The sequence below is a fragment of the Drosophila suzukii genome, chromosome 2R, assembly GCF_043229965.1.
Source record: "Drosophila suzukii chromosome 2R, CBGP_Dsuzu_IsoJpt1.0, whole genome shotgun sequence".
Lineage (NCBI taxonomy): Eukaryota > Metazoa > Arthropoda > Insecta > Diptera > Drosophilidae > Drosophila > Drosophila suzukii.
In genome coordinates this window covers 21,526,450-21,549,660 of record NC_092081.1, presented here as the reverse complement: position 1 = coordinate 21,549,660, position 23,211 = coordinate 21,526,450, and the positions used below count along the sequence as shown (strand labels likewise).

Here is a 23,211-nt window from a genome sequence, read left to right as displayed (position 1 = left end):
ACAAAAATACCAGAAATTTTTTTACTGCATCCCTGGTTGGCAGCCAAAAGGAAAATAAAACATTTTTCGATGAAGAAATAATAAATAATTTTAAAAACAAAGCAGCTGAGGTATATTAAAACTTAAGAACAACCTATAAAATGGCCGCCCTGGCCAGTTTGACTGCACAGTACACGGATTCCGAGAATGAAGGCGACGCCAGTCCGGATTCCCAAAACTCCACGGCTTCCCAGGTGACAACCAATCGAAGAGTCTCAAGATTATAGTAATCCCATAATATTCAATCAAAAACAGGTTATAATCCCGCCCAAGCGACCCTCGCCCACGCCCACCAAGCAGGATGGCGAAACCAAGCGGTCCAAGGACAAGAAAAAGAAGCGGGCCAAGAAAGTGCGCCGGCTGGTGAGCTACCAGGATGACACCTTGATTTCCGACGAAGAAGAGGATAGGGCAGCAGCCCAGTCCAGCGAGGAGGAGTCCAGCAGTGGCGAAGAAAGCGATAGCTCCGATTCCCAGGACGGAAACAGTCCCAAAACCAAGGACAAGAGCAATGCAGGAAATGGTTCCAAGGACGGAGACACCCCCATGGAGGTGGACGAGGAATCTGGCGGATTTCCCGCCGATGAACGTACCGCCGAGAGCTACGAAAAGGATCCCAAGTACGCCAAGTACAAGTTCCAGCTGCCACCGGAACCCAAGGGCAAACCGTCCGCCGAATTGGTGACCAAAATCACCAAGATGTACACGAAGATGCGCCAGACCAACATGGACATGAATCGTGTGATACAGGACCGCAAGGAGTTCCGGAATCCCAGCATTTATGACAAATTGATCAGCTTCTGCGACATCAACGAGTTTGGCACTAACTATCCGCCCGAGATCTATGATCCCTTGCAGTGGGGCGAGGAGTCCTACTACGAGTCCTTGGCGGCAGTCCAGAAAACGGAGATGCTAAAGCGACAGAAGGATCGCAAGGACATGGACAAGGTGGAGCAGGCCACAGCTTTGGCCAGAAAAGTCGAGGAGGAGGCCAAAAAGCGGTGAGACTGAATTTGCTGTTGAAAAATCTGAGAATGCATTGGTTATTCGATTTTATCTTGCAGCAAGTCCAAGTGGGATCAGCCGGCACCTTCAACCGTTGTAAAACCCACTCTTCCTGCTCTGACCACAACGGTTACGGGCACCAAGGGCACCGTCATCTCCGCCTTTGGATCGCTCCCTAAAAAACCAGCCGCTTAGATTGTAGTCTCTAAATAAACATTTCGTTTTAAACCAAAAATTGTTGTTGCGAACTAGAAAGGGGATGACTTCAAATCTGAGTTGCGGATAGGTTTAATATTTATTTAAATTTAATATTCTAATCAAGGAACTTGAAATTTGTATGTTGTTTTTCAAATTCTTTCTGAAATATTTGGTAATTTGATTTTGAAAAGTAGTATTTATTACTTATGTACGTATTAATTTAAAAATTATGATTAAGTAGATCAATAGTTGACCGAAATGCATCATAGTAACTAATTTTAAGGCACTAGAAGATTCAAAAGATGGGAAGTATGAAATAAATAAAATATATTTAAGATTGGAGGATTCTCTCTCTTTGGTATATTCTTGGTATGTTTTAAAAAGGAAATCAAAGAAGAAGAACTATCGATAGTTTGGTAATAACGCCTCCTGAAATCGAAGAAGAAGAGAACTATCGACCTGAAATCAAAGAAGAAGACTCATTCGATTGTGTGGGTTCAGTTGTGTTGTATTTTTGCGTTTTAAATCACAAAAACACAAATAGATACTGTGTTTATTGCATGCAGGCGTAATGATTTGAAAACAGAGAGTGCGTGGTAGTTAATTAACTTGCTAGTTTCGAGTTGGGGCAACGCAGCGCAACAACAACCACACACCGAGAGAAAAGAGAGGAGACAACGCAGCAGCAGCAAAAGAATTTTTCGATCTGGACGCAGCGAGTGAATGTGCGAGCGAGACAACCTGAGATTTGTATAAAAGATAAAAAAAGATGAAGAAGATGCCGAGATAATTGTAAAACCCAGTGTGCGTGTGTGTGGTGTGTGTGCTTGCGAGTGCTGAAAAATTTTGTTTAAACAATCTTGGCCGTGCCATTAATTCAAGGTGCATATAAATGCGGATGTGGCCATTTAGGCGAACAACCGGTATTTCGTCTGCCCCCTCTCTCTTCACATCCTTTTTTTTTTGTTCTTTTAGCTGCGCGAGTTGCTTTTTTTTGCCGCCACTTGCGCTGCATCGCCCCTCCCCCTCGCACTCGCTGGCAAGCTTATTTATAAACCGAGTTGCAAGAGCGGAACAGAAAAAGAATCACCGTTCAATTGTGGGCCATTTCAATGGGAGAGAGCGCCATTGTCTCTGGAATATGCATAATATTTAGCAACAACAAAGAAGGGGGAGAAATGTGGGGAGAAACGCGCAAGAAGAAGAGGAGCAAACCCCATCTTTTTGTTCCGCTCGCAACAATTGTAAATGAGACGCTCTGTCCCTCTCTCTCTTTCTCTACTTCTCTCACCTTTCGGTGCTGCCACTTGTTGGTGTGTTTGTTGTTTGCTCGCTGGTGTGCGAGTGTGTGTGTGCGCTGCCCTGCCCAAAAACAACTGAATTCTATTCATGTTTTTGCCTTTTCGACCGCAGGAAATCAAATGAGAGCGCACTCGATAAAACAGATAAAGAAAATACTGTTCGGCATCAGGTGTTAAAGTGCTAAACAATTCCGAAACGCAAAGAAAAGTAAACAAAAAACGCGACGCGTGTGCTTGTGTGCGGCGCCAATAAAGAAAAAAAAACGACAACAAAAACTGCCACCCAAAAAGACACAAACAACAAGAACAACATTAATAATAACCAACACCTACAAAAACAACAACACGAAGCTAGGGCATCGAGTGATTCAACGCGGCGCACCAAATAAACCATGTCGGATTCGTATTATCAGGTGAGTGTGCGTGCGAGTGTGTGTGTGTGGGAGTGTGCGACTGCCGGTCAAATCGGTTGCTTAATATTTTCCCTATCAGCTAGTTCTCTCCCCCCTCCCACTTTTCACTCTCTCTCCCTCTCTCGTATTCAGCTGTGGGATCATGGACATTCCAACGGTAAATACAGTCCAACTTCTCTAAAGCCAACTTTCTTCGTCCTAAGATAACTCGGAAGGCCTTATTAAAATCTTTATTTCAAATACAATAGTAAATTTTATATTTTATAAATGGGTCCTCAAAACCAGCATTACCTAAAAACTTTATATGGACAAGCCAAGAATTATTTTTTATTATGATTTTATTTTCAATAAATCATCGAATTTTATTAATCTTGTAAGGAAGTTTCACTTAGATTCTTCTGATCTTATTTCAAGCACTCTAGAACACTTAATATACCAATTCCCATTAAAGTTTCTTTATAAATATAATTTAAGATAACTAAATTTAGCAACAATGCGTAATAAAAAATACTCAAATGTATTAAATGTCATATTCGTTTTTGAATGGTGATTTGCAAATGACTAAGAAATTGATTTTGATTGAAAATGTCTGTGTCATTTCAACATTTTCACCAATTGAATTTTGACTATGGCTCATCGAAAGCCCAAAAGCGTAACAGTCATCTTCGCTTTGAGCCAATTCCTGGTTTGATTGTAAGTGCCCTCCTGACTGACGCACCTGTTGCGCACCGGTTGTTTCCGCCCCAGCTGACGGAAACCACTTGTGGGTCATCCCTGGAGCTCCCTGACAGCCCCCCATCGGCCAGGAATAATAACCGTGCCAATGAAAACAGCAACAAATGGCTGCAAATGACATCACTTTCGTTGGCGTGCACAAATCGCGCTCCACATTCAAATTTACATTCAGCTCGCCAAGTGGCAATTGCTTTAAGTGCGTGACCCGCAGCATAAAAATAGACACCCAGCGGTCAATAGTTTTATGGACCATTTTATACCTATTGGGTAATTTGAGCGCTGTCGAAAATATGTAAATTTCTGGACCATTAAATGTAAATGGAAAATATAGACAATGGTTTGAGGCTAAAGATAACGCTTTTGGGGTATGAGACAGCTGAAATATCATGAATATTGATAATAATCATCTTATTTTTCTGATATATATCCCTTTTTCCCCATATATGTAACCCCTTACCTTTGTTTAAAAATCGTTTAGCGTTTCTTTCCGTGTAGTGCAATTACTGGCGAGGTTGCAATTAGCTGGGTGCCCGGCAATCAGTTGATTACAGGGTATTTAACTGTGCAGTTTATAAATAGAACACTCTGCTAAGTTGTTTTGGTTGATGGTGCGCCGCCTTATCTCGGTACCGGCTTATCGGGCTTTGTAAGTTCTATATGCAGCTTCTGTGCTGCTGTTTTCTTTTTACCAAGAACAGCATCCATCACGTAGAGAGTGACTCAGAAGAATCATTCAGCACTGACCCATTAAGTTAATTTCATGAACCCATTCACCAAACCTCGAAGCTATTTTCAATGGTAATTCTTTGCGGGCTGGGATTTTGAAAGTGCAAACCCAAACCCCCTTTTGAAAATGCACAAGCCCCGTGGAAGTCACACTCGGCCAGTGTTTAGCCAGAAAACCAGATTCCTGAAGGAGGAGCAACGGCAGCTCCTACTTACATACTTTTGCCATTTACGATGGTGCACCTGAGTTGAAGACGAGACGCAATCAGCCCGCAGGTTCGCTTCTTTCAGTCTGAAAGCCGAAAACCGGTTTCGGTTTCGATTTGAGCCATCTTGGCGTTGTTCTAAAGCTGCTCGGCAGAACAGGGTCAGCCAGTTGGCATGGAAAATGGCAAAAAACCTAGAAAATCCTGGTCTGTTTTATACAACAAGTTTGCAAAGGTAAACGGTTATATGTGAGTAATGCAATATTTCAGAATATAATGGGATGTTCAGAACATTTTCTTATAAGTACTAATCAGAGAGAACTTTGCGGTTTGATACTCACAAAGGAGGTTTTTAATTCTATATAAGGGTTCCATTTAATATCCTTAGTATTTCCGAACATCTTGTTTACTTTTTCTTGAGTGTTTCAAGCCATGTTGATTTGTTTAACAAATTTGCAATGGGCAAAAGGCCTCGACAAACACACTTGCCATGCATGCGGAATGTTAGGCAAACAGTTTGTATTTTGTATGGTACGGCGGTTGGCCCATCAAGTGTCACGTGTCCCTGCCTCTCGGCCGCAACTTCCCCCTCTCTTGGCCATATCCAGCATTATTGTGTGGCCACATCTTGGCCACTGACAGGCTGTCAGAACAAACAAAGGGCCACACAACAGGGTTCTGGGGGTGGAGGGGCGGTGAGTTCCGCAGGTTGTTTTGTCTCTCTGGGGTCTTTTGTTTACCTTTGGCTCCGACTGCATCCCAGAAAGTGCTGCGACTGGGAGATAATTCCGCCGAGTATACCAATTAAAGGCTCATTTTTTCACTCTGGAAGGAAATTTACAACGTGTATTTATATACACTATACAGTTTTTTTTGTGAAACACAGATTAAAGTTTCATTTCTACTATAAAAGGTCGTATAAAGCCACAACGTTCATGCATGGTATTTTTCATATCCATGATATGATGAGCGTGGTAAAAAGTATTCAGATATTCATACAGATCTTCCAGTTACTGAATGTTTTCGTCAATGATTATCTGTAAGATAACGAAAGATTATATTTAAGATTCTTTTCACTTTCTATCGAAATTTACAACGTGCATTTATAAGGAATATTCCTAACTTAAATACTAATTAATTTAAATTATATAGGTATAAATAGATTGTATTTATCATATCCTTAATTTAAAAGGCAGTAGGACTTAGGATACTGATCTTCTAGTTACAGTATGTTTTAAACAAAAGTTTATCTTTAAGATACTAATAAAAGATTCATTGATTCACACTGGATTGAATTGTATACATATATCCTTTATTTTTATATTCTTCTCTATTTATTTTTACAAGATAGAAATGCTTCTCGGAAACACAAGATGCAAATACTCTGGCAGAGAATTCCTTTAATTAAATAGCCACTCGGTCTCCGTCTTGTTTACAGTTTCAATTTCCCCTGATTCTTCGCTGTCTTTCCGCACATTTGTTTTGCACGAGTTTTCCTCAACCCTGGGGATGGGATGCATTTCATTAAATTCAATTTGTATCTATCAAGTTGGCATTGGCTAGCCAGATGGAAGCTGATAAGCTATCATACTGCGACTTCAGTCGGTCGTGATTTGTATATGCAAATTTTAGCTGCGCAAAAAGTTTCATTTCATTTTGACGATGATGCGACTTAGTCTCGGGACTTGAGCTTGCGTCAAAATAAAACGCTTTTCCACTTTCACCACCGCCCCCGCTAGAAAATAAAATTCCTTTTCTCAGGCCAAGCTGCTTTACAGATTATTTTGTTTATTTTTTGCGCTGCTGTGGAAATGTTGTTGTGCTGATGTGATGATTCGTTATCAATTCGACCCTCGGAGCTGCTTGGCTTGCTTACATAAATTGAGCAATTAAATGTTGCAAAATATATTCATTCACATCGCTGCTAGTCAAGCGTTCAAACGGAAATTTATTTATTTCCATTAGGTGGTGTTTTCTTCGATTTTCCCGGCAGAGGCAAAAGAAAGTGCACTGTGTGCGGGGTCGTCGGGCATTGGAAATCATTTAATTAACTTGCTGCCTGTCGCTGGCCTTTTTTTTTGTTGCTCGCTGGCGTTATATCACATCCACTTTGCCCCCCTCTGCATTTGACTAAGTTAATTCATAGCTCGTTATTGTCCGTCTATATACTATATAGCCATAGCCACCCCTTCCATTTCCTGCCGCCGTGGGCACATTTAATTGCTGCAATTGATGAGTTCAATTGCGCAAATTATTGCGCTGACTTTGTGCCACAGCGCTGCTGCTTGGTTCCTTTCCCCAGATCAATATGGAATTGTGGGTGCTCTCGAGGTGCTCGCCTGATTGGATTGAGGCCTTGTTTATGTGGCTGGAACAAAAAAACAGGTGAGACGGTCTAGAGCTAGCTAGCTATTCCTCCATTACCTTTATTATGGAAAATTGCCTGGGAAATGAATTTCATTGGGTTGATGGGCCTACGTAGGTAGCCTGGTCAAAATATTCAATATCAATCCTTAAAAGGTTCCAATTTTGTCCGTTTTAGGAATTCCTTTAAATATATTAAATTAAAAAGGGATTACATTGTCATTAAACCTTAAGTACACTTGTATTTTTACTTTTCAAAGAGAGTATTTAAGGACATTCTGATCAATAGTCCATACCCATCTGCAATTTGATATCATGACAACAGATCTTAAGAACTTGTTGAATTAGAAATAAAAAAGCATTATGAAAAAAACAAATTATTTTATTAAAATTAATTGTTGGTCAATTATTAGATTAATAACCCTTCAGAAAATTATACATGTTCTTAAGTTAGTAGCCTGGCTTGTAATAAAACCCATTCCAAATGCTTTATAAATGTCTTTGTATGATATGTGGGACTCTTAGACTAAGCTACATACACTTGTCCCATTTCGGGTGCCTCACTTTTTGGCGCAATTCTTTCGCCTGGATTTGTCTTGGCGAACGGGTTTTCGCCTTGAACTCGAAAGAGTGGAAAACTCGAATTGGGCGCATGCAGGTGTCCCCAATTACAGTGGATTCTCGAAATTGGGACAACGTTAGTTAGCCAGGTTGCTCGTTTGGCTTGCAAATGATCTTAAGAAATGATGTGCCCCAAAGAGGAGCTTAGAACTGAGAACTGAGAAGTGAGAACTGAGAGCCACAACAAATGCGGAAACTAGTTGCAGAAGTAGAACTTGTCTCGTTTGACACCTGGAATGTGGTGCACCTTCTGCCAGCAGCGTCTTGAACTTGCCACAGTTTGTGGTTCCGCTTGAAGTTGCAGTTGCACTTGGAGATGCACGTGCATCCATCGAACAGCTGGCCTTTGTTGTTTGTTTGCTCGATTTCAGTTGGTTGGTTGTCTTTGCGGCAGGGTGGCCATTTATTTCTATCCAATTTTTTTCGCCTGCGACGGCTGCTGCGGTAACATTGATTTCTGTATAATTTTTGTAATTTTCACTTTCACTCGACCAAAAACGCTGAAATGGCAGACAAAACAAAAGCTAAGGCCGCCACTGCGACTGCGGCTATTGCCATAAAGCATTTTTCAATCAAATTAACAGCATGTTAATAGCATAACAGAGACATGCCATTTGTGCATATGGGAGTGAGAAAGAGATGGAGATAGGGTTTATAGGTGCACTGCAAGTAAATTGGGATCTTTGACGAGTCGTAAAAAGCACTGTTCATTACAAAGATATATGGTCTTAACAAAACACAGGATTTCATGGCAAAAACAACATCATTAACAAAAAATCGTCATCATACGAGCATGCGATAAGCTCTTAATTTTCTGATAAATTGTTTAAAATTAAAATAAATTAAAAGGAAATATTTTAAAGCAATTGTTTTATACTCGCAGTCCTAAAAATATTCAATAAAAAACATTGGGAAACACTATGATTTCAATAGTTATCTTAAGGGCCAATTCATCAATGTTCCGTAAGTTGGATAACTTTCAAAGAAAATTAACATGAAGTTTAACTATTCGGATAGAAAAACACGTATACTTCTCTTACCACAATTAAAGTCAAGAAAAGAAGTTAACATATATGTTCTTAATTTTTTAGACATAGTGGAACGAATAAAAAATAATAATTCAGAATAAATGGTTTTATCCGTTTTTCACTGGTATTTTATTTTATTTTAATCCAATAACATAGATAATTATTTTTAAAGTGATCAAATTACTTTGGATTCCATTAGTTTTCCAGCTCACTTTATTTTTCTCAGTGCAGAGACAATGGTGCGGAGAGAAAGAAAGAGGAGAAAAGCGTGCCAAGCCTTACTGCAATTGTTTGGCAAACACCTGCGATGCTGATGCTCTCTCCCTCCTCTCAGCTCGCGCACTCTCCACGTTTGAGTGCCGCTCTCTGCCAATTTTCCCACTCTAAGCTGGCTTCCTCAAACAGACGCCGTTGTTGCCGTGTTTGCTGTTGTTGCTGCTTACTATACCATTTTTTCGATCGCTGCAAGTGTTGTTGACCGCTGAGTTTGACGCCGAAGCTGAAGCCAAAGCCAAAGCCAAAGCCTCAGGCGCTGCTCTCAAAATGCCGTTGTTCGTTGATTGAATGCAGCAGCAACAACAAGCCACGAACAACAAACAAACAACTAACAACAATGCTGCAAAGCTTCCCATTTTAGAGATGAGTAAATTATTTTAGTCAAACGGGAAATGTGGCTTAGATAAAAGCTAATGACTCGAATAGGGTTGCTTGAAGTTCGTATACTTTTAGAGTATTTTATTTTACTGTTTTTCAGAAATCTTAAATACTATTTCGTTGTTGAACTTGACTAATGACAATCCTTTTTTTTTTGTTTTTAAGTATTATATTATTTAATTAATTTTTAAGTTTTATTTTGAAAATCAAAATATTTTGCAGGAGAGGAAAAACCTTCTTATAAACATGATGAAAGCCGACCTTTCACATAGTTTAAAAGATTCAAAAGTAAAGGAAAGATATTAAAAGGTATATAAGTGTACAATACCGATTCGCTTAGGAATCTTGATATTTTTAAAGGGCTTTTTAAGGTACAACAAATTCCAGTGGGCTAACAATGCTTTCTATAGCAGATCGTTGCGCATCTTTAAAATGTAATATACAAAACATTGCGATTTAAGTTCTTACTGCTGTTCTTTTTCATCCACTTTATTTGAGAACCCTTTTTTCTGCGATAGTTCTATTCCCAGCGATAGATACTACACTAAACCAACTCATCTATTATCCACAGACTAGTGTTTGTGTAGAATCCATGTTAATCACATTACGTGTGCCCGACTAATGCCCCGCCGATTCTGTGGGAATTGCTCTGATTTTTTATTTTTATCGCTATGTGCAGTTGCACCTTTGAGCTCTTAATGCAATTAGTTAGAGCTGCTTTTGCTCCTCCTCGCCTGAGTTTTTCGCTCAAATGCTCTTCGACACATTATAATTTTTCCCACTGAAATGTAACTGTAATGCACATTCCATATCTTTTTTAACTGCAGCGAAAAACTATGATATATTAATTGGGTTGCCGGGTCTTGGGATTTCGGTGATAAAAGGTTTTCACTGGGGCTGATTTATTCTTTTTACTGGCGAGTGCAGAGATGCAAATGAGAGTCGACACCCTTCGAAAGATGTCTTAAAGCCAGCCAGTCGGAACTTTTCAGGGGGAAGGGCGTCTTCCTCTTTGACGTTGGCCGACACTGTGGGCCCTTTTCCCTGTTTTCCCCTCTTTTTTCCTATCTGCACCCCGGCCCCTTCTGGCCATAAATGATTCTTCTTGGCTGCCATTGTTGGCGCTGCCCTGTCATTGTCGAAAGTAACAGGTCGACTTCTTTGTCTCGAATCACCAAGAATGCAGTGAAACGAAGTTAAGGTTGCAGAAATAGGAATGGAATTTTGTGGGTGCCTCAATTACTTTTAAAAGTCAACATTCGATATAATTTTTACTAGTTACAAGGAATAAAGTAACTATTTCTTATATTTGTTGATATCTTTTTGGTAAAGGATTATTTAAGAGTAAGAACTTCAATAGTTATAATCCACTTATATTGTTTTCTCTAAAATTTTAAATAATCATTTGTTCATGATAGTATGTCTATAAAGAAATGATTTAGGAGTACGGGGTAAGGTTAGAAATATATTCATTTTCAAACACTGATTCCGTAACTGCCACATCTTTGTAACTTTATTCGTATAATAGAAGTTGTACTGTACCTTTCCTGCTTATGCTGTACTTGTTACTGCATGTTGCTGTTGCAGACGACAACGATGACTTCCCACAGCCGCATCGATGCGACAACAAAACTGAGACACAGAGCTTAAGTTAAAGCCAAAGTTAAAGCCCAGAGACAGGCAGAGTTTTCCCTTTCGTTACGTGACAGCGCCCAAGCAATCACACGGCCCGAAAGGCACCATCCTACAGATACATTTGCGGAGATACATCTGCAAGAGCCACGGCTTAAACCCCGAGACAATCTGCATATCCATTCAGATCTTAACTTGGCTTTCGTTTGCCATGTGGTAAGAGTACTTCGCTTTGGCATTGTTCTTAGCTCCGTTTCCCTTAACTTCATAATGACATAATTGACAGGCACTCATTTTCCGGCTGAATGCGGCAGACTTTCCCGAAATATCCAAATCCATTTCCATTTCATTATAGATCTTATCAGAAAGATTGCGTGGTTCATGCAATTTTCTTGGGTAATGTTTTATAATATTATGTATTTTAAGGTTAACTAATGAACCAAGTACTATCAATGATAAGAAATCTTGTCAATTGCATAATATTAATGTACTTATAGATTACATTGGGTAAGGTACATGTTACCTGTTCTCGAGGGTATAAAATGTTCATCATCTGGGTTTTCAGCTTGGACACTTTTCCTTTTCTTTTTTGGCTTAAGGAAAAGGAGTTGGAAGAGGGGCGTGTAATTATGATGAAACTGGCTGACTTGACTTGTCGGCTGGGCAAGTTTTTTTGGGCGCTGTTTTCGAACCGAGTGCGTGGCAGTCTTTATGGTGTTTTGATTCGGTGTTCGGCGTTTTGGGACCTGGGTTTGTCAACCTCTGGGATCTTGGATCGATGTGGGCTGGGCGACTGGCATGACGCATTCGACGTTCGACGGTTTTTGGTTTAATTGCCGCATTTCGGTTTCGCTTTTCCGAGCGAGCGGAGCGCTTATCAGTCGCTGCACTTGGCATTGGCCACATTTTCTTTTTTGGCTTGCGGTTTTTCGTTTTGGCAGCACATCCAACATCCGGTTTCGAGTTTTGCCAAACAATTTCCGTTTTCCCGATGCGCGTAGTGTAGTATCGGGAAATGAACACCCCCACACCACCGACCCACACGTATCGATTCCGAAAACCCTTCTATAAAGACATTCAATAGGTCAGGCGGGTGAGTCAGGGCCGCCTCAGAGGTTGGCGGAGTGGGTAAAAAGGGAACCTCTCTGGGGTGTGGATATCTAATTAGTCACTCAGTTGCAGGGCTTCTTCACCTTTTTTTCGCGAAGGGTTGTCGGCCCTCAATTCCATTTCATTCAGGTGCAATTTAAATTCATTTAATGAAAGCAAGGGTTAAAATAATCAATTCAACAACTTTGTACGTTTTGTAGACTTCTAAAAAATTACAAATTCTTTAAAATAAATTTTAAAATATATTTTATTGACAGTTCTTAGGTGCGTTCTGAACTTACATGAAATATGTTGAACTAGATTTAAAACCGAACACAAATTTAAAATGTTTAACTCGAATGATCTACTTTTTTAAGTCTTCTATTTCCTAAGCATTCTTTTTGCATGCATAGCTAATAGCTAAGAAAAGCTTTAGTAGAAAATGTTATAAACTATCCCATTCTTAAATAGTTTGTTCCACAAAAGCGACAGCCTTGGGCGAAAGAATTTCTCTCGATTGGAGAAAGCCTTGGGCAAAGAATTTTTCTAATTGAAGCGGCGCCATGCTGAGCCATGGAATTTTTCCCATTTCCTCTCTCGGCCGTTTTTCCATTTTCCAGCTATTTTCGGTGCTTATGCAAATGACGACACTTGGCTTATCTCTTGGCTTATTCTCCGGAATAAACAATAAACAAAAGTCGTGGCCAACTAAAATGTGTGACAGTTTCATAATAGTCGAAAACTCGAAGATGCGGAGAGCTTATTCTTTCGCTTGTGAGGGGTGAGGGGATCTCCCTCAAATGTTAATCAAACATAGCTGTACAATTCCCAGAACTGGCACAATGGGAGAGTTAAGAACAGAAAAAGAGGGGCTGGGGGCATAGAGCCAAGAGGAAAATTGAAAAGAATCTGAGCGGAGCCAATTAACAAACTTGAGTTGCAGTTATTCAGCCGCGCACTCTCATTGGGGCTCTCTACCTCTCTCTCTACACTTTATTCAGACTCTTTTTAGAGCATAACTCTATTGAGGTGCACTAAGAAAAACCCACCCATGTGATCCTTAATGTATCATATATCATATCATATATCATCATCATAAAATCGTAGTATATTTATAAAATATTTAAAAATAAGCAAGAATTCATCAAAGTAGTAATTTAAATAAATCAAATTATTGTGAGTATTAGATCGAAAAACTCTGGCTTAAATACTAGGAAACCAACAAATTACTCTGATTTTGATCGTTATGAATTTCTGGATATAGGTGGTTAAGAGGAAATGAAACGTTTTTCTGAGGTTAGAAATCTCCATCCTTCTAGCTGATACCAGTTACCTCCGAATATATCTCAAGGGTCTCAGGAATTTGCATATCCAATCCTTTACTCTTTATGTTTTTGAAATCTCTATGATCATGATAGGCTCGAAATAAAATTACCATAATGGGATGGGTTTAAAACAGATCATCCTTTGAGGTATACCATCCATTTAGTAAATTACGGGTTTCTTAAAGTTAACCGATCTCTTACCATATCAGCACTACTCTCCCGCTTCTTAAAGCCTCTCTCTGGCACTCTCCCCAAACATATCTCATTCTCTCTCGGCTTGGAGCTGCGGGCTTTGGGTCTGTGTGCTTTTCTTCAGTTCGCTCGCGGACTTTGAGTAAGCCGGTTGTGCCGCTGGTTCGGCTCGATTTTAGAGCTCTTTCGCCTGGTTCGTTTGTTATTGTTTGTGTGTGAAAGTAGCGGCGTGCAGCAGAAGCGAATTGCATAAATTGGGAAGCCGAAGCCTTTATACATACTACACAACCTGGTGATTTTCGAATTTCTTCCATCGTTCGGGTGTGCGAAAAAAATATGTGTTTTCCAACGGATGACGCACAAATAAATGCGTTTTGGCCATGTCAATGTCCTTAATTTCGAGAGGCACGCCCACGCCACGCGAGTGCAGAGATACAGATACGAATCCAGCGGATAGTGCTAATAAAGATACATGGCCGCAATGGGATTAGCCGATTTCGAGCTGAGTGTAAGTTGCTAAACGATTTGGGCCATTTATTTTACGGCTTCTTCGTCGGCTTCAGCGGATTTCTAGTTAATAATTAAGACAAAAGGCGAAAGATAAAAGCCACAGATACAGATACAGATGCAGATACTCAAAGATTCAGATACAGAAAACGGCGCTTGGGTGAAATTCCATTTCTCTTTTACTTTTATATTTCGTTTGGCAGCGCCAATCGCTTCGTTAAAAGTGAAAATCCAAGTGACAATCAATTAAAATTCGAGACCAGTCGAAAATCGATTTTCAGTTTCAAGCGGGCCAACATTTTGTTCTAATTTTGCCCACAATTTCGTTGCGGCCACCACCGTCTTCTCCTCTTTCGCTGGTTTTATTTTTATTTACGGTACTCACGCTGCCGAGGCTTAACCCAAATTCACTTGTTGCATGTGCTGAATAAGCAAAAAATCGTTAAGAAAAAGAAGCGTTGAAGAAAAATGAAAATTTTCGTCGTTTTTAGTATTGTTGTCACAGTCGTCGATGCCTTTCTATGGCTTTGCCTTAATGCCATGCGACTGGGTCAAAACCCCCCTGTACCCCCTCCCCCCCTTTCAACCATTTTCCATATTGGGTCGAACTCGAATTACAAATTAAAAAAAATTAAATAAAATAAAATACGAAATAAGAAGCGTTGACAGCTTCAGTTGTCAACTAAACTAAACAAATTCATCAGCACCAGCCACATATGCCATAATGAGCTGTGCTTGCCTTTAAACGTTTTTGGAAAATTTATTATCGACACTCGGGAAATCTCATTTCCAATTCAATTCCCCTGTCATTGGGGTTTTGTAATGCAAAATCTCGTTCCAAAATCGATTTCGGACTGTTTAGGCGTGTGTCCAAAAAAACACCAAACAGAAACACTAATAATAACAAAGCCAGTTTGCACCTGTTAGTACTGTTAAGCACTCTTCTGCTCATAAATGGTCAAGTAATTTGTGTTATTTTTGGCACCTTATTTCGAGGAAGCCGGGTAACATGATTAGTGATTCGTTTGGAAAGTGAATCTTTTTATTAATGGTTCAAAGAAATACTTTTTTTTTTAAACAGAAACTTTTTTTTTCTTAACTTTATTAATGAGTCTGGTATTTTTTTTATAGTATTCCCCATAAAATATCTATTATTTCTTAGGAAGAATTATAAGTGTTGGGATAATTTGTTTTTTAATTACTTTTTGTTACTTCTGAGTAACTATAAAAATTTCTGGGATGTTTTATGTATTATTTCCAAACTGTAGGGCATTTGCCATTCCTCATTTCCATAATCCCCCCCTAAATATACCTTTCCTACGTAGAGTGCGAAAATTAAATCGCTCACTTGAACCACAAAAAACAGAAAAATAAAAATAATAAAAGCAAAAATATCCCCCGTCTGTGGACGTGCGTGGGCCGATCAAGTGAAAAAGCATCGGATCGGCCAAGGGTATACTATGGGCTGATATATGCTCATGCTGATGTGTGTGCCCGTGGAGTTTATATAGCTGGCGACCTTGTTTTCGGTTTGATTTCATGTGCGTGCGGCAAGCGCTTCGGTGTTTCCTGCCCCGCCGAATTCCCCAAATGCTGGATCTTAAATGGCAGGTTCGCTTCTGTGTATGTTGTGATTTTTCTCTATATTTTTTTTTGGTTTTTTCGGAGGCAAACGACCGATTAGAAATCGTAAGTTTCATTGTTGCCCAGTGGTCGGTGTATTGCCCCCTTCAACCTTCCACCCTTCACCTCCACAGTCCACAAAATTCGACTTCAAAGCGGGCGCCAATTATCAATTTATGAAATGCCGCGGGCCGAATCAAAGTGGTCCATCATCATTACCATTAGTTAACTGAAATTACTCCGACTTGATATACTAATAAATGTTTTTTCTCTTCTTCTCATTGCAGGTAAATGGAAAATTTGTTTGGTTTTATTGAAATTTGTAGAACTTTTCCAAGAGAAATTATTCCACATAATGTATCTTGTGGATACAGGCGCACACGTGTCAATATCTGTCCGCACTCGCCTCCCTTTTTGCAATTGCATGCCAATTTCAAATACAAATTCTGTTATTTGTTATTTTTTTCCGAAAATATGTGCGCAAATCGAAAAGCTTTCTAATCGCTTTTACGCCTGAGCTGGGCGGAGCGTTTTTCCTTCCTAGCATTGCAGTTTGCGTCTTGGCAGCGCCTTGACATCGTCGCTTTTTATATTCGATATAACCAATCCGTATATACAAGTGTGTATCTATGAGATGAGTCCATAGAGGTGGAAGTGGGTGCCTGGTGCTTTTTATTGTGACAAATATTTGGCCAGATTTCCCACAGCGACGGATATTTGCGTTGTGTGATTTTTCTCTTGGAAAATGAGTATACAATTTTTCACATATTTCTACAGTGAGATAACGAAAAGAAAGAAATTAAAATATCACATGCTGCAAGTGTGTAACTTTCGGTGTACGTATTTCAAAACAAATGCAGTTTGTGTAAAGTAACGTAAGCAAAACAATAGTAAACCGTACTATGGCATTGACTATGAATATGGTGTTTCTCAAGGATTTACGTTCGCGCCTCAAGGGATATCTACACGTATGTATGGGAGGGTATTCGTAAAATGTATGATTTGGGGATTTAAGTTTTAAAATATTATTATGTAAATATCTAGGTAACAAAAATTCGTATCTAAGTACTAGCTTAAATGCCGAATTTTTTGTTATACCGAATTTTACATCCATATATAAGCCAAATTTTCCCCTTCTAACAAAAAATTCCAACTAAATGTACAGGAAATATTTGTTATTAATAATAATTACCGCAGTTAAAGTCCTAATGTCTATGTACATTCTCTTAAGCCTTGGTTAATTAGCCAATTAAGTCAAAGAAGCTGCTAAGTAAGTCACAAAGACTGAACGTTCTCACTTGATCTGCCCCTTTCTCTTTGTACTTGCACTCTGATTTTCTGCCCACACACACAAATGGCCTGCGTCAAAAAGAAATTCATAAATTGTTAACAATTTATTGAAGTTTCTGACACCGCCTCGGCTCATTCCCTTGGTTGAGTTGCATTTTTGTGCAACTTTCTCAGACAGCTGCTGTCATCATGCATGTAGCGCTTATATATCGCCTTTGTCTCAATGCAACCGCACCGAATCCCGACGTATAATGAACATGTCGCTATATCGCATATTATGCTGATTATTCAAGTATGTTGTGTCAGTTTTTTTTCCATTGCTCCGCTATGCTAGGTCTGCATTTTCCTTCGCCTTTCTGTAATCACGTTATGCAATCTCATTTGGCTTTATTATGGTTATCATCATCAAGATGTTTTCGAGAATGCGCCGCTAAAATTTCACATGCGACTAACATTTCCCAGGCGAACATAAGTCGCACTCGAGCAAAATACAAAACCTTAGAGGTACATTTGGTTTTAACAGGCATTCATTGTCCAAAAAGTTTCGTTATCAGAAATACTTTATACTTTCAACTAAATAAATAATTAAAGTAAATAAATAAAAGTAACTGGGATTTTTTTTATGAAAAACCGTCTACTGGTAATACGGAATCGGAATTTAGAAATGATTTTAAAATACAAGTGTATCTTAACTTGGTATACGGTGTACCTAAAACCATTGACTATAAGTTTTAAATATTATTTAATCATGCCTTATTATTTAATCAATGCCTTTTACATGTTTTTTGGACTTAATAATATATTTATCATAATAAAAATCCGACTTTATCGAGACTAGGGAACCTCATATACAGTATATTTCCCTCTGTTCCTTTGTGGATTTACTTGATGATTCGTCTGAGTAAATAGAAGTGTTGGGAGGTGGGTGGTTGAGTGGAAAATAAAAGAGTGTGGGTTGACTTTTGGGGATTACAACTCGCTCGTTCGAGCTGCCTGTTTGATGCAGTTAGCCGCTCTCTGTCGATTTTGATTTGCAGCTAATTGGCAATTAGCAGGATTCACTTAAAATCGCATTATCCCATCAAAGGCACTTGTTCCATCTCCATCTCCATCTTCATCGAAGGGATCCAAATGTTTCGGCCCTAGCCAAGGTTGCGTTCGCAGCGAATTGAGTTGCGTGGTTTGAGCTTATCGACGGCGAACGAACCTGTTGCTGCTAAAACGATTGCCGTTCGTCACGATTCGCTTTTCGTTTTTCGATTTTCCCCCCAGCAATACCCCCCACACAAACACACACCGGTGCAGGTCCAGCCCCTCGCTATAAGGTGGATGTTCTCAGTAACTGTTCGGCTATAGACGGGCGTAGTTAATTCCGATTTCCCACCGGAGCTCGATAGCGGTGACTCAGTGGTGTCACCTAATTATTGGTTATTAATCTCAACAAGTGTTGCAAATATTAACATAATTATCTCTCGAGTGCCAGTCATTCAAATAGGATAATTAACGACCCCTATTGAAGGGGGGAAAATAAATAAAATACCAACCAGTGTGGGTGAAAAAGTGAATCGAAATATGTGCCAACTTCCGTGTGTGTAAACAAGGGGCTCTGGAAGTCTAAGTTTCTTGCCAAACTTATCAGTTGGCCGCCCGGTTCTTTGATAAGAAAACGTTACGCACTCTTTTATTATTTCTCTGCCAACTCAGGGCCGCATTTTTAGTGGAAGGGCGCCTTAGGAAATAACTAAATAGTTTCAGGGCCGAAACAGCTTTAAAAATAAAGAAAATCAATAGAAAATATTGATAAATGTTGATAAGACAAAGAAATAATACGTGACTAATTCGTTTTGAAAATTGAAAAATTCAAAGTTTCAAGGTCTGAATGGCTTCGAATTTATGTCAATCAAAGGAAAATATTGACAAAAGTTATTAGAATGCAATATGTATATGTGAAGCTATGACTACAAATATTTCACACGAATAACAAAAAGGTTTTAGGTTCTCAATGACTTAAAAATAAAATAAATCAATAATTCATTACTATAAAAAGTTCAAAAAATGCAAATCCTATTCGCGACATTCCTTAATGAAAAATTCCCACCGTAGCTCGCCATACTGGTACGGTTTTAAAAATATTTACAATGAGTTTCCCATAAACAATTGTTTATTGAAAAGTGTTTACTCTGTACCTCTCTGCACTTGCCACTTTGTTTGGGCATACATATATGCATATGTTTTGCAGACCGTAGATTTCAACGGGAATTGAAAATAAACATATTCAATCGATAGCACAACTGGGCAACTTTTGTTGTCTACGGCTCATTGTGTAATTATGTGTATTCGACCCTTAAATACAGAATTTGTGGAAATTAAAACGATTAAATATGTTGTTCTCAAGAACATTAAAATAAATTTATGTATTTCTGACAGATAAGAATGAACTTGAACTTATATAAAGAGTTTAGTTTACAAGATGATTTTAAGTGACGTCAAACGCGGAATCACATGTTTTTTTAAAAAAAGATAGATTACTGATTCGTAGGATATAGTAAATAAAGAGGTTCTTTGCAATTTTCGTTTCCAACTGACTTTCCATCTGAGCAAACTTTCGCCTATCAAACAAATAGCCTAACAACATTCTGATACATAAATTCACTGAGAAAGTGTATCGTAGACAATGGCATTCAATTGAAGTCGTCGATCGATTAGAATTCCAATTTGCATAGCAATTATCGTCGGGTTGTTCGCCAGCTTCAAGTGACACCTTTGACGACTTTTCCCGGCCAAGAAACGAGTGTTTCGAGCCGCAATGCATTGAGTGCTTATCAGACAGAAGCAATCGAGAACCGTTTAATGAGAAAGCCAAAGAAACTTGTTGAACTACAAGAAAAAGAGGCACAAAAAGGCAGAAGAACCCGGTGAGGAAGGGGAAATACATTTTCTAGATAAACGGCAGTTGGAGTCGTGTGAATAAAAGTGTGTATTTGTCTTTTTTGTGGGTCAGGCTGTTCCAGCTAATTACCGTGAACTTCTCAGCGGACACAAAACGGCTGTAAAATGACCAAAGTGAGGTAATAAAGCCGACAACTTAACAAGAAATCCGAGTGAATAATGTCCAGGCTGGTGAAGAGAATCCGCAGCATGATCAATCCAAACAGCCAGCGGGATCGGGAGGACTCCACCTCGATAGCCACTTCGGAGGGCGGGGGTGCCCACAGGAAGTGCCACTCCTTGCCGCGCCGGTACAGTAAACGCTCGGCGGCGCGACGGTCGAACAGTGGTCTGTGGAACAGACTGGTCACAAATGTCTTTGGTCCGGAAGATGCCGATGACTTTAACAACGATGGTGACAGTGTTGGTGGTGCCATATTTTACACCGATTCGGTTAATGGTTCCAACTATGTGATTTCTGGAGAAGTGAGTTGGAAAACTGAACAAATATACCTATTTCTGACTAAAAAACGGAGATTTCAGAAAGTTTTATCAAACTAAGATGGTTCTTATTATTACGATTGTGTTTATAATAGGTTACTTTACCTTGAATCTTTGGTTTTTTCCTTTTAAATAGAATATTTGATTGTAAATCAAACTGTTTTTGATTTGTAGATCCCATAATGTTAGTTCTCCATTTTGATTAAACATAAAACATCGAAAATTTTGGTTTAAATCCCGATGTTCTCGTTGTAATGGTTATAGACAAAAACATTACAGAACTGAAAATAAACATTTAAATTTTAAAGGAAATGAATAATTTGAATATTTCTGAACTCATTAAGTATAACCATATGGGTTTTTTGGGTGACAACACTTCCAACAATATACTTTAAGAATATTTATATTTTAGGAAGTACTTCCTAATTTTAGAGAAATTACTAAGTAATCATTAGGTTTTTTTGGGCTGATAAATTACCTAATTATAGAAAATATATAATATTTTGCTTATAACTTTAAGAGAAATTACTAAGAACATATTGTTTTTCCTTCCCATTCCCAGGGCGAATACATAAAGCATCCCGTTCTGTACGAACTCAGTCACAAATATGGTTTCACAGAGAATTTGCCCGAAAGCTGTATGTCCATACGGCTGGAGGAGATCAAGGAGGCCATTCGGCGGGAGATCCGCAAGGAGCTGAAGATCAAGGAGGGCGCCGAGAAGCTGCGCGAGGTGGCCAAGGACCGGCGGTCCCTCAGCGATGTGGCCGTTCTTGTGAAGAAGAGCAAAAGCAAACTGGCCGAGCTCAAGTCCGAGTTGCAGGAGCTCGAGAGTCAAATCCTCCTGACATCGGCCAACACCGCCGTGAATAGCAATGGACAAGGTGAGTACTGGTCTCCTATTTCTCGCTGAGATTGGGTAACTCTTTCCTAGCGCCGTCTCGCTTTTCGTTTCGAAAATCCATTAAAAGCCAAACTTTCGAAAAGCCAATCATAAACTGTTGCAATTATACGAGAGCCAAAGTTGAGCATATTTCCATGCAACAAGTTTTGTGGGCAAGTGTAACGAGACAAGTGTATTCCCAATGAAAACGAAGGGCGCGCTTAGGGGGCGGGGCCACTAACGAAGCTATAGTCAAAACAAACTACAGGGAAAAGTTTCGGCAGGGCAATGAAGTTGAAATACCTTTTTCGGGCAGAAGATGAAGTTAAGGTCATGGGGGAAGTTGTTACTTAATTAAGTTTCTTGTTTCAAAGTTTTATTTGATCAGTTTAACTATCAGTTTGATAACTAAAGGTAATATTTTTTAACCTAGAAATAATATTAGCAGCATTAACTATAGTTATATATATCAATTTCGATTAAAATAGTCGGTTGAACAGCTATACTTTGTAGGTTCCGTTATATGATGATAATATATTTATATTATCTGTAAAACTAATTTAAATATGAAATCAAAAGTTAGTTTTCTAAAGTTATTAGGAATTGGTATTGGTGAATATTGGTATTTCCAGTTCAATAAAACTAACAAACCAATAATTTTTTAAACATACAAACTTACCTGCCGGTAAACAAACAATAAAAATGAAAGTACTCCCTTTAAAAGAGTATCTTCAATCAAACCGAATGTTGAAATTGTTCAGGTCTTTAAGAATGGTTAAATCCGTCTTTAACGAGTCATTGTCACGCACTTGCTTTTACCACACTTTTCTTGGCCCATCACTTAATGCTTCATGGTGACAAAAGTGAAAAAAAAACATTGTGTTAGGCGTGAAAGATCTGATTACCGCGTTATATATGCCCTCGTATCTTTGACAAAACACTTTGTGATAGACTTGGCGACAAACGAAATGTTTTCTTCATTTCCTTTTCAATAATTTATGTGATCCAACCTATTGACACAACTGGCGTAAAATGTGCTACGTTCGGTTTGTTTACATTTTCGATTGGAGACAGCGCTCTGACATTCTTTCTATCTGCTTCCGTGTTTGGCCAATCCCCCGAGCAGAAGTATTCGACCCAGAAGAACAGTCCACCGACTGCATTGTGTGGCGCCAAAGTCGACTTTCCATATGTCAGGCGATTGACATGTTTGGCAGCTGTCAAAGAATGCTGCACAAATGCCTATTCTCTTTGAATAGATAGATGGTGCATATAGCACATGCACACATATACGTATTTTTAGTTAGAGCCAAACAAATAACCCATAGAAAAGCAAACAAACCAAGAAAATTGAAAGGGCAAGCTTTCGAGCTATTTGTTTGGCAATTTATTGATCAACGATGGTGTTGCCTTAAATGGTTTTTTAAATTCACATTTTTCTTTGGGCAGCTATCAACTAACAGTAGTTACTATAAATTAAAGGTATAAATTAACAGCAAATTGTGAAATTGGCCCCTGACTAAATGGCTAAATCGTCATTTAATTTTTATTCTTATCGCGGGGTTTGCAAGCCCTTCATTCTACACCGCAATTAGACGATTAGAAACGGTTTTATTGCTTGCAATTTATTATCAAAATTAGAAAATGTTGCTTGCTTTTCACAAATGAGAAATATGGTAATGCAAAGTAGTGGTTAGTGGAAACTAGTATAATTTATTTTTATAATCTGTGAACAAACATGCAATTATTTAAAACTGGGTTTCATTTTATGTTTTTCTACCCCTCACTCGTAGACAAAAAGGTGCCACGCCCACTCTAACGCCCACAGACGCCCTTAATGCTATTTTATTATATTATATTTTGTAATATAATATAATTATATATACTAGTAGATTATATACATGCCAAAAATTGTTTTAAATCCCACCATTGGTTTAAAACTTATAAGGAA

At 38.9% G+C, this 23,211-nt stretch overlaps 2 protein-coding genes across 15 annotated transcripts in view; both read left to right on the top strand.

Moving 5' to 3' along the window:
- The first annotated feature begins 26 nt into the window (after positions 1-26).
- LOC108009895 (SAP30-binding protein) lies at positions 27-1,279 on the top strand. Its single transcript, XM_017074613.4, has 3 exons — positions 27-233; positions 295-1,040; positions 1,104-1,279. The coding sequence occupies exons 1-3, from the start codon at positions 141-143 to the stop codon at positions 1,237-1,239; spliced, it is 975 nt and encodes a 324-aa protein (XP_016930102.2). The 5' UTR covers positions 27-140; the 3' UTR covers positions 1,240-1,279.
- Positions 1,280-1,680: 401 nt separating this feature from the next.
- The window catches only part of Pkn (serine/threonine-protein kinase N), a 35,930-nt gene continuing 14,399 nt past the window's right edge, over positions 1,681-23,211 (top strand). The window contains exons 1-3 of one of the 14 annotated variants that reach the window (XM_065863956.2): positions 1,681-1,831; positions 2,656-2,956; positions 20,940-21,261. In XM_065863956.2, the coding sequence (XP_065720028.2) occupies positions 2,936-2,956; positions 20,940-21,261 (343 nt within the window). In that variant the 5' untranslated portion in view covers positions 1,681-1,831; positions 2,656-2,935. Of the gene's footprint in view, positions 1,832-2,655; positions 2,957-13,673; positions 14,037-16,374; positions 16,627-19,950; positions 20,363-20,939; positions 21,262-23,211 lie in introns of those variants that run through there. The other 13 variants (XM_065863954.2, XM_017073284.4, XM_017073291.4 and 10 more) reach the window with 13 other exon arrangements.

Bases quoted from the DNA above. Each gene is read 5' to 3' on its own strand.
- LOC108009895 (XM_017074613.4), top strand. From the start codon at position 141: ATGGCCGCCCTGGCCAGTTTGACTGCACAGTACACGGATTCCGAGAAT. The intron at 234-294 runs GTGACAACCAAT...AATCAAAAACAG, and splicing joins AAAACTCCACGGCTTCCCAG to GTTATAATCCCGCCCAAGCG. The intron at 1,041-1,103 runs GTGAGACTGAAT...TTTATCTTGCAG, and splicing joins GAGGAGGAGGCCAAAAAGCG to CAAGTCCAAGTGGGATCAGC.